The sequence below is a fragment of the Python bivittatus genome, unplaced genomic scaffold, assembly GCF_059951505.1.
Source record: "Python bivittatus isolate LINGU-HERP-01145 unplaced genomic scaffold, Pbiv_v1 ctg000210_np1212, whole genome shotgun sequence".
Lineage (NCBI taxonomy): Eukaryota > Metazoa > Chordata > Lepidosauria > Squamata > Pythonidae > Python > Python bivittatus.
This window is the reverse complement of record NW_028277053.1, coordinates 11,357,424-11,372,590: the sequence shown is the minus strand read 5'-3', so window position 1 is coordinate 11,372,590 and position 15,167 is coordinate 11,357,424. Positions and strand designations below refer to the sequence as shown.

Sequence of the window (15,167 nt, the reverse complement as noted above, 5' to 3'; positions counted from 1 at the left end):
TCAAGGTGATTTTGTCAAGATGGTCAGATGAAAGATAAACAACACAGAACAGGCCAGGCCGACCTGGATATTTTGTTAGAGAAGGGACTTATTTTTCTTGCAGTCACTTAGTCCCTTCCAACTCTTTGTCCACAGATGGACATCATTTCACCAGGATTGTGATTGAGTTCTTGCACACTCTTGCTTGTGTCAACAGCATTAGTATCTGTCCCATCTCTTCTTAGCCTCTATACTGATTGCCTTTGATGGGAACATCAGGTCTTCTGTAAGTCCTGTCCTTGAATTATTGCTCCGAATATTTTTAGCTTCTCTATCAGTGCTTCCAATAAGCTGATTTAACTTCATCTAGTAGTTAATGATTTTTTTTATCCTTGCATTCCAAGGTAAATTCTCAAGGAACATCCTCATAATAGTTGCAACAGAGCCCAGTGAAACTTCTCTGGAGCTTCTCTCAACATAGTCTCTCTGAATATGGGACCTTTGTATATCTTTGTTGGGAGACTGAACGTATGCCTGGAGACGTATTGAAGACATCGTTCCATCATATCTTGGCATGGTGAACTATTTCAATCATTCACCTGGCCTTCTGCTATAAATCTGTGCTCCTGATCTTATCTTGACTCAGGTTTGGTCCAATCATAAGTCACTGTAGAGAGGCTTTGGATCATCTCATAAATGGTGGGACGAAGCTATAAGACAAGTCATGACTGTGAATATCTTCCAGATCAGGGGAAAGTATCCAAATTCTCCTAGTCACCAACTGGGGCATTCACACAATAAGGAAAGCTTGATCTAAGTTAATCTCGGTTCAGTTTTTTGGGGAAGGTGGGACTGTGGGTGTCATACCAACATGAGATATGAGAAAGTTAAGGATGCACCAACGTGTGAACCTTGTAGGAGTGAGTGGCTCAGGCCGTCCTACGAAACGTGTCGCAGGAACCCAGCCCATTTTGCCAAGGTTGGAACACAACTACAGGGAGAGTTTAGAGTCCCCCGTGTTGTGTGAACACAGCAAACGGGGCTCGGGCCACGCTAAGGATGCACGTGGTGGGAACCCAGCCCGCTTTGCCAAGTTCAGAGTGCACGTGGTGCACAAAAATGGGTTTAAGGCAGTGTTGTCCAAACTTGGCCACTTTAAGACGGGTGGACTTCAACTCCCAGAATTCCCCAGCCAGCATGGCTGGCTGGGGAATTCTGGGAGTTGAAGTCCACCCGTCTTAAAGCGGCCAAGTTTGGACAACATTGGTTTAAGGCATTGCAGGGAAAGTGGGTCCCGGGAACCCAGCCCAGTGGGAGCCACAGAACCCCTCCTGTTGTCTGAACCCAGCAGCATTTGGGCCGCCACGTAGCGCACAGACGAGGCTCGCAAGAGGGGCTCAGGCCGTCCCAGGGGCCCAGCCTAGCTTGCCAAGCCGTTTCTGGACCTCGCTCGAGCCTCCGGGGAAAGCGGGTCCAGGCGCGCGGCCCCTTGTGGGGGGGGCGCAGGGTCCCCCCCGTTGCGCGAACCGGCCGAGGGGCTCAGGCCACGGGGCGCGCGCGGCACGCACAGGGCAGAGCGCCGCGCCAGCCTCCCCGCCTCGCGGCCCGCGCGCGCCAGCCGCCGCCGCCGCCGCCGAGGAAGCCCGGAGCGCGCGGCGCGGCGCGGGCGTCGCGAGCGCGGGCGTCGAGCCGAGCCGAGCCAAGCCAAGCCGAGCCGGGCTGGCGCGGCCCAGCGGGCGCACCGCGGCGCCGAAGCCCCGGACGGCGCTCCTGGCCCGGAGAGGCCGCCGCCCGCCATGCCGTCGGCGCCGCTGCCGCCCAAGGAGAGCAACCTCTTCAAGCGGATCCTGGTGAGCGAGGCCGCCCGCCCCGGGCCCCGGCCCGGCCCGGCCCGGCCCTGCCCAGCCCACCCCCGCCTGCCCCGGGAGCCCCCGTTGGAGCGGTCCCCCAAAGCCCCGGAAGGGGCCGCGCCTCCGTTGCAGCGACGCACCCGCGTGCCCACCGGCCGTGGCCCTTTGTCCTTGCGAAGAGCGGACCCCCGGCTCCTTAGCCTCCCAGAGCGCCCCCGCCCCACCCCCGAAAGTTGCCTCCCCGCATTGCGCGCCCCCTCCCAAAGCTGCCTGGCCCCATCCTGCTGACCCCCCCCGGCCCTTATCCAGTGGCTCGGCACCCCTGGTGGCTAAGGGTGTCTCGGGGGTCCTGGGGCCCCCTCGGAAATGCAGCCCCGGGAAAGACAGCGGGCGTTGCTTTCTGGCTGCCTCGCCGCGATCCTCCAACGCCCGGGCCAGGCTAGGATCGGAGGCGCCGCAGACGCACTTAGGGCGGCGGGCTCGGTCCTGGGCGGGCTGGCTGGCTGGCTCCAGGGCAGCGCCGCGCAAGCCCTTTGGTCTCCGGACCCCTCGACCGCCTCCAAAGGACTGGGGAGCCCAACGAGGCTGCGTGGGTTACATCTGTCAGTCCGTGCCGTATTGGACCTTAAGAGCGAGAAAGGTTAAAGTATTTATTGATTTGACTTTGCGGGACCCACTTTGCGAACCGCTGCTCCAGGGGATGAGTTTGATTGAGCTTGAACGCGACGCCGTTGGGGATAAACACACTTCAGGTCCTTCCGCAGCTTTCTCTCTTAACCCTTCTTCCCTTGTTCATATCAGGTCACCAGCCACGATTCTCCTAAGCCCCCGAAGCAAAATAAACTCAGCTTGATTTGTTGCACATGCTAAACATAACACTGATCTCTAACAGGTGGGCCCATGCAACAGCTAAGCCGGAATGAAATCAGACCACATTACGGCCAAGTGTAGTAAGCGTGCCAGGCTGTTAAGAGGCCCACATTTTTTTTTCATAGGTTGCATGGTGCAACCCTTTTTCTCTTTCTTCATATAAAGGACACGAAGGATAGCTGCCAAAATAGTATCGTTGCATGTACAGTAGTAAGTTGCCTACATTTTAATGCTTTTGCTGTAGAAGAAGCATTTTGCGGTGTGAGATTTTGCTCTTTCTGGGGAACCGTTGGTCAACTGTCCACCAAGCAAATGAGGAAGTCACTTAGACTGTCATATGTTGCCTCACGGCGACTTCTAATAGCAGTGTCTGGGCAGTCCCCAGGAACTATGGTGACACCACGCTGAGGAGTCCTCTCCAGAATTCATGCATTTCTCCAGAAACAACCTGTTTTGTTCCAGTGAAGGTTGCAGTTCTTAATTGCAAGTCGATTGCTGTTCACTGACCTCAAAATGAGCTCCGTGAGTTTAGAGAGACCTACTTCTGAAGAAGCTTTTACACTAGGGGTAGATGGGAACTGTACTTCCCACTAACCCTCACTATTGACCTGCAGGTTGAAGGCTGTCGAATTCTAGTGCACTGACATTTAGAGGACTGTATTCTGATAGTATAGGATACAGCTAAATCATAGTCTGGTTTCCACTGTTCATATGTTGTAACTTCAGGTGTCTCTGAACAGGAGTGCAAGGTTCAGGGACAAACAGGATGTACATATAGTCTTAATAGCTGTGAAGAAACAGGGCTCTGACATGGTATTCTACGAAATCTCATTTTTTTATATTAGTAGCTTCTGTCTGGTTCTAATAAATAGACACATTAAATATACTGTATGTCTTTTTTTGTTTGCTTATTTTGACAATACTTGAAAGATATTTTTTCGCTCTATCAACTGCCAGGATCTGAAATACTGGGACTTGGGTTGGGAGTGATCCACATTTTAATTTTACTGAAATAAAAATGGAAGGTACATTACTTCGTTGAAATTAACAGTGTGGTAAAATCCAGAAGCATCCAAGAAGTTCAGTAAATAGGAAAGGAATGGGGTGCTTTTTCCGTAACACTTAAGCGTTAAAACATGATTTGCAAACCATAGTGGCTGGCTGTGGGCGATATGCTCTGCCCCACTGTGATCTGCTTGCTTGTAGCATAATACACAAGTATTTTCAGCTCTTCATCCTCAACTTTTTTTAACATATCTTTTTTTTTTTTTTTACTTTTCCCTTATCTCATAATTTTAATTTCTTTGGTTTACTATTTTTATTCCTTTTCTGGGCTCTGAATAACATTGTTTACCCCAAAAGGGAGAAGATATGTATGTATGTATGCTTGTCTAGTGCAATACTGTATTACATTATGAAGCTAACTTACTATTGTCAGTCTGTGTAAAAGCTTCCAGGTAAAAATATAATATGTGAAACATAATGAACTTTACACTGAATTCTAACTAAAATCTCCATAGCTTAAAAAAAAAATCAGATTATAGAAATACATCGTCTTACTTAGCCAGCAAATGATAGAGACATACTTATATCTGTAGTGTTATTGCAAATATTCACATAAATATTCATGTGAAACAGGTTGAATTCTTTTAATTTAAGTGTTACTACTGTAGATGTTGAGTTCTGGTTAATAATTATTATATCCTAAACTGGTTTGTGCTCTGATTGAACATGTTCTGAGTTTGCTTGCTGATTGAAGCTTACTCACCTGTTCTTCTCACATTACATGCTCTGTATTTGAAAATTCAGCACCCTGAATTGATTGTTGGTTGATAGCCATGAACGAAAACACCCATTCATTATGTTAGTAATATGTTGAGCGAGTACATTTCTAGAAATAGAAACTATTTGTGAAAAATTAGAGCAGCAGAAAACAATATACTCTTGAAATGTGCAGGATACTTAACAATCATTGTGGTTGCTTTTGTTAACACCTGGGTCACATACAGTGCTGAGCCAGGATTTTTAACATCGATTGTTGAAGAAGCCACAGTTGCTGGATTCATAAATTGCAATAAATTGAAAACAAATCAGGTGCAATTCAAGGTGTTGGTTGTCACCTTTAAAACTCTGCATGACTTGGGACTGGGTTATCTGAGGGACCGTCTTTTCCTAATAGTTTCTACCTGTCCAATCCAGTCCAGCAGGTTGGGTATGATGTGGGTCCCATCAGCCAAGGAATGTTGGCTGGCCGGGACCAGGAGACGTGCCTTCTCTGCTGTAGCCCCTGCCCCTTGGCACATCCTCCCTTCAGAGTTTAGGACAGGCCTGTTGGCCTTTTGTAAGGCTTTAAAGACCTGGCTGTGTGCCCAGGCCTCAGGCCCCAAATATATTAAGGGCCCTGTCTCTTGGCTATATGGATAATTATTATGATAATTTTCTTGGCTGCTCTATATATTTATTTTTGTATTGTTTTTAATTGTTTTAGAGTTGTTCGCCACCCAGAGTCATTTGCTTGAGATGGGCGGCTGTAGAAATTAATTAAATAAATAAAATAAAAATAGCTTTATGGTTTAACAGTTTGCATTTTGTACAACAGGGAATTCCCATTCTCAGTGGTAGACAATGACCGGGATCCTTATCATGCTAACCCATTATACTGTTTATTTAGCAAGTTATGGAAATCTAGACAATGGGTTTGTAATCCAAGATTTATGGCTTACTGTGATGTGTGAATTTAGCCATTGTGGCTTATCCAACAAACCATGATAAAATATACCATTGGTTGACGTAATCTACAAACTCTGCCTGTGAATAACTCGCCAATATTGGACATGCTGGTTAGGTTTATTAATTATATAAGCCATGGTGTAGTTTGATGAGTTTTGACCCCAGTCAGATGGTGATTTGTTGAAAAAAATCATGCAACGTGTGGACCTACCACTACATAAATAGATGTCACATGAAATCATATTTCTTAATATGATGGCATTTATTTTGAAAGTCATAAATATCCATTATATAAATAGCAGAGATAACACATGAATTCATATTTTTAACATTATGCAATTTATTTTTTAAAAAAATAAGTAATATTACATTACATAGAGATGATGCATGAATTCATATTTCCTAACTTTATGTTATTTACTTTGAAAACCATAAATATATTATTTGATCTTCTGTTTTAGATCATATCAATGTGAAGTGCGCACTTTCACATCTAAATGGTCTTACACATTATCACTAGCACTTCCATGCAGCAAAAAATAACTAAGAATTAAATGTAGAAAGCATTGTTCTGAATGTTCTTACTGCTTGGAATGCAGCCACATTTCTCTCGTGTTATTGTCTTTAAATTGTTCAATAATTGCAACTTTTGTAAAGCAGCTATGGAAGCAACTGCGTCCAACATGCACTTTCTTGATGTGATTTTTCTCTTCTGTTATACTAAGTAGATTTTATAGCAAAACGATATGTGAATCAAAAGTAAACATTTGGCTACTTGTTTTAGCATTTGTTGAAGCTTTCTTCTCGGAAAAAGCTTTACTTGTAGATGACAACTGTAATACTAGAAGAAACAGAACAACATTTGGTGTTTTGAAAGACTCCTTCTTACCCTGTAGTACACATATCAGAATTTGATTCTTGCAATTGTGAAATCAAGTACTATTCCATGTGACGATACCTTGCCCGGTCACTGGTATACTGTATTCCAGTAGCTGTTTTTCATGATTACCTTACATTGTTCCATTATTTCAAAAGTTGATTAAAATCATTCATTCTCCACATCTTAATTGTGAATAGGAGTTCTTGGATTTTTGTCAGAGAACATCTTGTTCAGAGTTGTGCAAGAGTTTTAATACGTTAGAGTTGTATGAAAAGTTTCTCATGTCTTTGAATGTCTATGATGGGTAGAGCTATATCAATAACAGTGAAGGTCTTTCAGCATCATACAGGGAAATAACTGTCACTGGTGAGATTTACTACGTTTATGTTTTCTTCCTTTCCTTGGCCTAACAGTGCTGGACCTATTTAGTAGAAAATGCAGATGAATATTGCTCCTGATATTTCTTGCTTACAATGTGGTTATGGAATGCCTCTTAGCAAGTCACTCTAACACTCTACTCTCTTTGCTAAAAATAAATTACTAATTTTAGAACAGCTAAGGGATTACTTTTTCTAGAAGACAGCAAAGTTCACTATACCACTGGCTACTTTTGACATGTTTCTTCCTCGGTGTTTTAAATATTAACACACCTAAACAAAAATTACGGATTTGATCAGTTTCAGTATCTATGATTACAAGTATTTTGCCAAGGATCAGTTTAACTCCTATTTTAGCACAAAATGCTTGAATGTTACCTATAAACAGGTAGCCTGAAAGAGTGTTAGCCAGAATCTTTAGCATTTTTTTTCAGTTATACAATTCCACTTTTACTTTTTCAGATATGAATAGAAGTTTATTTGTCCAATCATTCCTTCAACCTATGGGGCTACTTAATCAAAACAACTCAAGGCAGTGAGTTTAAAGTTCAAAGGGTTTCACTTGCGTTTTTAGTCCAGCCACTCTGTACACTTTTTGACGGTAGGATTCAGCACTGACAGACATTTCCATTGTTGATTGATTGATTGATTGCCATTAAATTGGTGCCGACTCTTAGCAACCACATAGATAAATTTTCTCCATGACAGTCTGTTCCTAACCCGTTCCTTTCAGTGGTGCACTCACTGCCACTGTAACTGAGTCTATCCACCTTGCTGCTGGTTGTCCCCTTCCACCTTTCCCAGCATCAGAGTCTTCTCCAGAGAACTAGGTCTTCCCATAATGCATCTGAAGGAGCCTAATTTGAATCACCTGTACCTCCAGTAAGAACTCTAGGTTGATTTCTTCGATGATCTGTTGGTTTCTTTTCTTGGCTGTCCATGGTATTCTCAGGAGTCTTTTCCAACACCATAGTTCAAAAACATCAGTACTCTATCTAGCATTTTCAAAGTCCAACTTTTGCTTCCATAGTATCACAGGGAATACCGTTGCTTGCACTGTTCTGATCTTTATAGCTATACACACATCGTGGTATCTGAATATCTTTTCCAAGACCTTCATGACTGTTCTACCAAGTGCTAATCTGCACCGTATTTCTTGACTGCTGTTGATGATTGATTCTAAACTACAGAAGCTATCTACCCACATCAATATCTTCATGATCAATTCTAAGGCTGGTTGTTGTATCTATTGCCATTACAGGTAGTCCTTGCTTAATGACACCTAATTGGTACCAGCAACTCTGCCACTAAGCAAAGCAGTCACTAAGTGGGAAATCATGTAACCATGACTGTGCTTTCCAGCTGGAAAGAGCCAAGACTAGTCAGTTTCACACCTTTGCGGTTTGTTTGCCTCCTAACTGCTCCCCTGCCCTTTGCAATATTCAAGTGGCCAGTAAGTGAAGACTACCTGTAGTGTGGTCTTCTTTATGTTTAATTTTAGTCTCATTTTTTTCACTGTGCTCCTTGTTTTTATTACTAGAGCTTGCAGATCCTTTGCATCTTCAGCTGTCAGAGCAGCAGCATCAGCATAGTGCAGATTATTGTTTCTTTCTCTAGTTTTAAAACCATGCTCGTCTTTTTCTATTCCAATTTCCCTTAATATATATTCAGCATATAGTTTGAATAAATAAAAGGAGAGTATACATCCTTGTCTCATTCTTTTGCCAACTTGGAGCCAATCTGTTTCTCCATATTCTGTCTGTACTGTGGTTTCCTGACCTGCATACAGATTGCGATGGGTTGTTCTGGAATTCCCATTTTTCTAAGCACATTCCACAGCTTGGCATGGTCAACACAGTCAAAGGCCTTTCTATAATCCATGAAGCCCATACTGACTTATTTTTAGTATTCTTTGGCTTTCTCAGTTAACCAGCGTGCATTAGTAATAATGCATCATGTTCCTCGGCCTTTCCTAAAGCCAGCTTGAACATCTGGCATCTCCTTTTCTATCTAGGCCTCTTATCTGCATTGGATGATCCTAAGCATTACTTTACTCTCATGTGAAACTAAAGATGCTGAACAATAGTTTGCATACTCTGGGGTTTTTTTGGGGGGGGGAACTGGAATGTCGATTGACCTCTTCTAATATGTTAGCCGCTGTGTCATTCTCAGATTTGCTGGTATAGCTTAGTTAGAACCTTGACTGATTTTTCTTTTGTTGCTTGCCATATTTCTGTGGATATTCCAATAATTCCTGTAGCCTTCCAACTTGGTAATGGCTGGAGTGCTAATCTAACTTCACCTTCTAGCACTAGAGGTTCTTATAAGTAAGGACTATCTTCTAAGGTATCTTAGGAGTATGCAGTATTTTGGTATAGTCCTTCCATCTTTGTTTATTCTCCTTTGAATCGGTCACTGTCTGTTCATGGCATCCTTTAGTATACCAGTTCAAGTTTGGAATCTCCTGAGTTCAAACATCTTTTGAAAGACTTTCCTTGTTTTTCCCTGTCTGCTTCCATCTTCAGTATCTGTACAGAAGTTGTAATACTGCTTCTTGTCTCTTTTTGTTAAGTTCCTTCCTGAGATTTTTGTCTTTCTGGGCTTCCCTTCCCTACTTGTCAGTTTTCATGGTTTGTTCTGACATGATTGTGGTTGGAGTATAAACTTGAATGATCGTCATATTAAATGGTTGTCCATGGAATCTAATCAGTATTATTTGGTCACTGATTGCATTGTAGCCAAGCACTGTTCTTGCTATATTCTTCCTAACTATAAAAACAATGCCATTTCTTCTTCTTTGTGTTTCATTTCCTGAGTAATAAATGGTGTGACCTTCTGACTATAGGTGTCTAATCCCAGTCCATCTCCATTTGCTGATGCCTATGATGTCAATTTGTGGTCATTTCACTTCATCTTTCACTGTGCTGATCCTTCCCGTGTTCATGCTTCTTAACGTTCCATGTTCCCACTGTACTTCTGTGGGCTTCAGATTTTCTTTTCCTGTGGCAACATCAGCAACTAAAGGTTTTAATCTGGCCATGTTATTAACACCATTAGTACTCTGAAAGATCCTCAGCTCTTCCTCAGTAGCATGTTGAGTGCCATCCAGCCTGAAGGGCCCATCATCCAGCACCATATCATCCATCATCATCCATTTTTTATCCATGTGGTTTTCTTGGTAAAAATATAGGAGTGGTTTCAGTTCATCCTTGCAGTATGAATGGATGCATTTTTGTTACTCAAGTGATCATCTGCCCCCACATCTTCCTGTATCACAACTGCCCAGTCAAGGTGCTTGCTTGTTTTAGCCTGGGCAGCTGGGATGACCTTCATGTTTTGGGTGACCCTGCAGGGAATGTATACTCTTGGCATACATGCCCAGCATTCTTTGCTCATCCTGTCCAGGAACAACCCCCACCATGATGAGGCAACACAGGAGGACATGAGAGGAAGGGAATTTCCATTGTATTACTGTACTCCAAAATCTGATACACACTCATTTCATTTAATACTTACTCTTCATAGTCATATTTTAATACTTCGTGGGTCAATATCTCATTCCTAACTCTTGTTTCCAACCCAGAGTTTTACTTTCGCTATTTATTGTTTGAATAACCTGGTTTCCATTCTAGATAAGAGATTGTTCTTCCTTGGCTACAGTTTTATTGTCCTGAATCATAAATTGCTGCCATGAAGCTGCTTCCACCACACTTTTGCATAAAGTCTCAACATTTTATGTGTTTTCTGTGATTACTTAAAACTGGTGTTGCTCATTTTAATCACCGTCACTGACTAAATCCCCACTTTAGTTTGACAGTGTGTAACAATCGACATGCAGCAGAGTTTTGCAAAAAGTATCAATATTTTTTAAGTTCATTAGTTCTCATGTATACGCATGGAAGTTCACATGAACATTCAGCAATAATGCTTGGCTTACTTTAGAATTGGAATAAAATAATCTTCCATTACAGCTGGAGGATAGGAATATCTTAATTGTGGGACTACTTCAGATTGTCTCAAGAGGTGTACAATGAATTCACTCATCCAGCCACCATCAATTAGTGGACTTCTAATTTAATAACAAAGAGTCATTTGGTTTCTAATCCATTTCATGTACGTTATGAACTATGTATAGGTGGTCCCTGGATTAAGAATGTCTGGGTTACAGACAACCATAGTTAAGAACAGAGCCTATTGTAGCAAAATTCGAGTTAAATTCACAGTGGTTTGAATTCATTACACAGTACTACTGATACAGTGTTATATAATAATGTGGTTCCGCATTACATACAAATTCAACTTAAGGACAGACCTTGGGAATGGAACTTGTTCTTAAACTGAGGACTACCTGTTCACTATAGAAGATTAATTATATGTTTCCTAATGGCAAAATCTCTGGCATTTTTATTTTATTTTATATTTTTGCTCATATGAGAAATAATTTCTTTCTCATCTTTAATGAATTAAGTATATAGGTAACACACAAAGATTTTTTTTAAAAAAAGCTTAGGCTATCAAGCAAAGGGAAATAATGTAAAATATAAGAGATTTTTTTTAAAAAACTTAAGCTAATTCTGTCAGTTCTCATTGATTAACAAGAAAAAAGTTATGTTGAGTCATGTGATGAAACTGTGCTGGCTTCATTCCTTGGACCAAGTGGAATGGTTAATAATAAAAATTGTTTGCCGGATAAAATACACCAAGATTTTACAATATTTGGACAGTCATATTTGAAAGAAATGGACAAAAAGCAGTTTATCAAAGGCAATTTGGAGTAAGAAAACTGACTTCTCTTCCCTGGTCAAGACTGACACCTCCTTGAAGTTATATTTCATTTTTATAAGTAGCTGGTAGAATATATTTGTACATGTTCAAATATTATGTGTATATGTGTGTGTGTGTGTGTGCGCGCACGTGTGTATGTTGCTGACTTGATCTAATTACTTGTTCTCTTTTTTTTTTTCCTTAGAAATGTTATGAACAAAAACAGTACAAAAATGGACTCAAATTCTGTAAGATGATCCTCTCCAATCCAAAGTTTGCTGAACATGGAGGTACATTTGAAATTTTGGTTACTTTATTTCCTTAAAATGATACAACAATGTTTTGTTTACTAAGAGATATTCAAAGGCACTTTCCTCACAAATAGTTTATAGATGTCACCCAACCATTGTTGTAACAACACAAAGCTTGTGTTCATTATGTTGGTGCAATGGGACTTGGAGGATGCTCTAAGATACGATACATCTAGTGAGGAAGTAGGCGAAGTGTTTATAATTGTGAGATACTGTTTTGAATCCTAAATCAGAACTTTAAAATACAAATGAAAACACAATCAGCAGTCCTTTCAGTTCTCAAAATACCAATTTCGAATATCATGACCTTTTTGAATGGAACTTAAAGCATTCAGTCATGGCCTAGTCTACACATACTGCAGAATGAGATGACAGGGTAAATTCAATCATTTTAACTCTTTCTTTCTTTCTTTCTTTCTTTCTTTCTTTCTTTCTTTCTTTCTTTCTTTCTTTCTTTCTTTCTTTCTTTCCCCATCTCACACAATTTCTTTCAATGGATCAGTGCTTATTTTTTTAGAAAAAGGTAGAAAATTTCCATCATGGGGAGGAGACTAGTAAAAAATTATTTACTCGTTGTAAAGAGTTCTTTCTCTGTGTATACTTGTTTTTTTTAACCTGGATGTGCCTTGCATTTAAAGTTCATTAAAAAAAAAAAGCACCTCCCTTTCTTTGTGTTAGTATTTTGTAAAGTATTCAGATATGATTCATCATCTGCTTGAAGTTAATGTTGTCCACTCTACCATCTCTTTCTCTTGTTATGTGTATCTGGGGTCTCAAAAAGGATACATGAACTGGGAGAACTTTTGAAGATGAACCTCTGTTTGGTGGAAGTTGTTTCTTTTCGAAAAGAATTAAAAGCTGTTCCAAAATTGCCTTGTGTTTGGACAGGAGTGGGATAGGGCATTCCTCTGTCATATTCAGGAGAAAGACTAGCATGCTGTCCCACAAGGAGTTACCACTTCTGTTGAAGTGATCTGGGGAATCTTTAAGACTCAGGTGAACAATCTTTGGATGACCAGAGTCAGAGGGGCTGATGGTCACAAAGCAGAAATGTGCAACTGAGTTTATAGCAGAAACTTCATTTTTAACCAGGATAATCATATTTTATCGTCTTAACATTACCACTTTCATGTCATCCTCACTTCAGAATGCAATTTGTAAGGCGAACTGAGGACCATTTGAGTCTGAAGGTTGCTGTGTTTTAGTGGGTGGGAGGGAGAGTAGAAATTCAGCCTTATGTAAGCATTGTTGCATCCCCAAGCAGTCTTTGGGAAGATTCAGCTATTATACCTGTACTTCCTTAAAGCATATGTTGCTGTATCCCTTGACTCATTATTCAAAAAATATATATAATCTTTTTTCCAGAGACATTAGCTATGAAAGGCCTGACACTGAACTGTTTAGGAAAAAAAGAAGAAGCGTATGAATTTGTTCGTAAAGGGCTTCGTAATGATGTCAAAAGTCACGTGTGTATCCTTTGAAATTGTACATCAGTTTTGCTTAATATGTCTTTTCTCCTCCCTCAAACTTCATTCTGAAATGTGTAAATTTCTTGTCTACATAAAATTCATTAAAGTGACTTTTTCAGACTACCCTACCTTATCAGATTGGGGTACAGAGGAAATGGAGTGGAATAACCTGTACAGGTTTAAGTTCCTTGGAGAAAGGGAAGGAGAAAGACATAACAAAATGCACAGTCACTGTAGGGGTTCCCCGACCACTGTACCTGTTTAGAGTTTACACAATCTGGTGAAAAATGCCACAAGGTGCAAGATGTCAGTGCAAAGTCAAGAAAGATGCCTCAGTTGTAGAAAGACATTGAGAAATGTCTTTGTGTCAGATGTACTTCAGTTTCATTGCGAAACCAAAGTTGCTGTGTTCGTAGACTAGTTTGACATTACAGCATATAATGATTTGTTCTCAGGCCTGGGGCTCTAGATCTTGTCTAGCAATGGTTCAGATCTCTGAATAGATTCAATCCCCCTTTCTCTGATCTCTAGCATATTTTATATTCCAACACAAACTCCAAAACAGCAGGACATCTTTTTAACCTAAGAAACTCCTTTACAGTTTTTCTGTTAAAATGCAATTCGTTGTGGGTTCAAATACCACTTTTTAAAACAGCAGCAGGATCAGAGGACACTCTTTTATCTACTACAGTAATTCATAACTGAAAAAAAGGATATAACTGCAATATATCCAGCACATTTGTGTGTCATATTGTGATAGGAAGACATACAATATATTTGGAATCTATTGATTTGGGATCCAGACCAATTGATTTTTGTACCAATTAGTAGTATCAGTTAACTGAATGCATTTGGGAACTCTTCTGGAAAGAACAGACATGTGCTGGGACATGTTGGAGGGTCATAACCAGAGTCTGACCTTGTGTGCTACAAAACAACTAGCAGATACATGTTTTCCATATTAGAAAGTGATTCTGTACAACCCTTAATTGAAAGAAGTACATATTTACAACTACACTGTTAGCACAGAATACATTTTTAGCTTGTAAGTGAGGATTAAAACGGTATTATTACTCCACATCAGAGATCACCCCTGTAGCTAATTTCATAACAAAGAATGATAATAATATATCCAATTGTAATGGTATGTGGGAATGACCTTGGGAGAGAGGAGGAAGAGCCACAGACTAGACAACGATCAGGTAAGAGGCAGCTGAACCCGCAGCAGGAATGTAGGGGTGGCAAACATCTCAGAAGGGACCCTCCCTAGTTTCTTGCACTGTAAAGGCATGTGAGGAGAGATGTACTTTCAGACTTGCAGGATTCTGTTAACGTAACCTTACAGCAAAGATAGAGCTGGCACTCCTGGGTGTGTTTCTTTCTGGACTACCTTGTACGGCTGACACCAACCCCGTGATCAATGAGTTGCACTAATGTTTGTATAATTTGTCTTCAGAATACAGGGTCTGTCCATTTCCTTAACTCTGTTAGGTTGGCATGTTTATGGACTCTTACAGCGCTCCGATAAAAAATACGATGAAGCGATTAAGTGCTATCGAAATGCTCTTAAGTTAGATAAAGACAATCTACAAATCCTAAGAGATCTTTCACTGTTGCAGATCCAAATGAGAGATCTTGAAGGATATAGAGTAAGTACTTATGTTTAATCAATCATTGTCTCCTTTAAATCTGTTTTTGTGCAGAACTTAGCACATAGTGGATTTGAGGAGCTGAGAGAGAGATACACACTTGAATTCTACTGATTAGATGGAAAATTGCATATTGGATATATTTTTATATTACCTTAATTTTTTTTTAATCTTGTATCTGTGGGCTTTTTCCTACCTGGCACAAACCTGTCTTCATTTTGTCCTCAGACAATGAGTGAAACAGCCATAAGTTATCCTTAGCTGTATCTGTGTTAAAGTAGTGTTTTC

The 15,167-nt window shown here is 40.9% G+C and overlaps 1 protein-coding gene across 1 annotated transcript in view; it reads left to right on the top strand.

Annotated features, from left to right (window-relative positions):
- The first annotated feature begins 1,482 nt into the window (after window positions 1–1,482).
- The window catches only part of NAA16 (N-alpha-acetyltransferase 16, NatA auxiliary subunit), a 35,417-nt gene continuing 21,732 nt past the window's right edge, over window positions 1,483–15,167 (top strand). Inside the window, exons 1-4 of the mRNA XM_088139489.1 lie at window positions 1,483–1,829; window positions 11,656–11,740; window positions 13,127–13,231; window positions 14,722–14,879. Of these exons, the coding sequence (XP_087995615.1) occupies window positions 1,776–1,829; window positions 11,656–11,740; window positions 13,127–13,231; window positions 14,722–14,879 (402 nt within the window). The 5' untranslated portion in view covers window positions 1,483–1,775. The remainder of the gene's footprint in view (window positions 1,830–11,655; window positions 11,741–13,126; window positions 13,232–14,721; window positions 14,880–15,167) is intronic.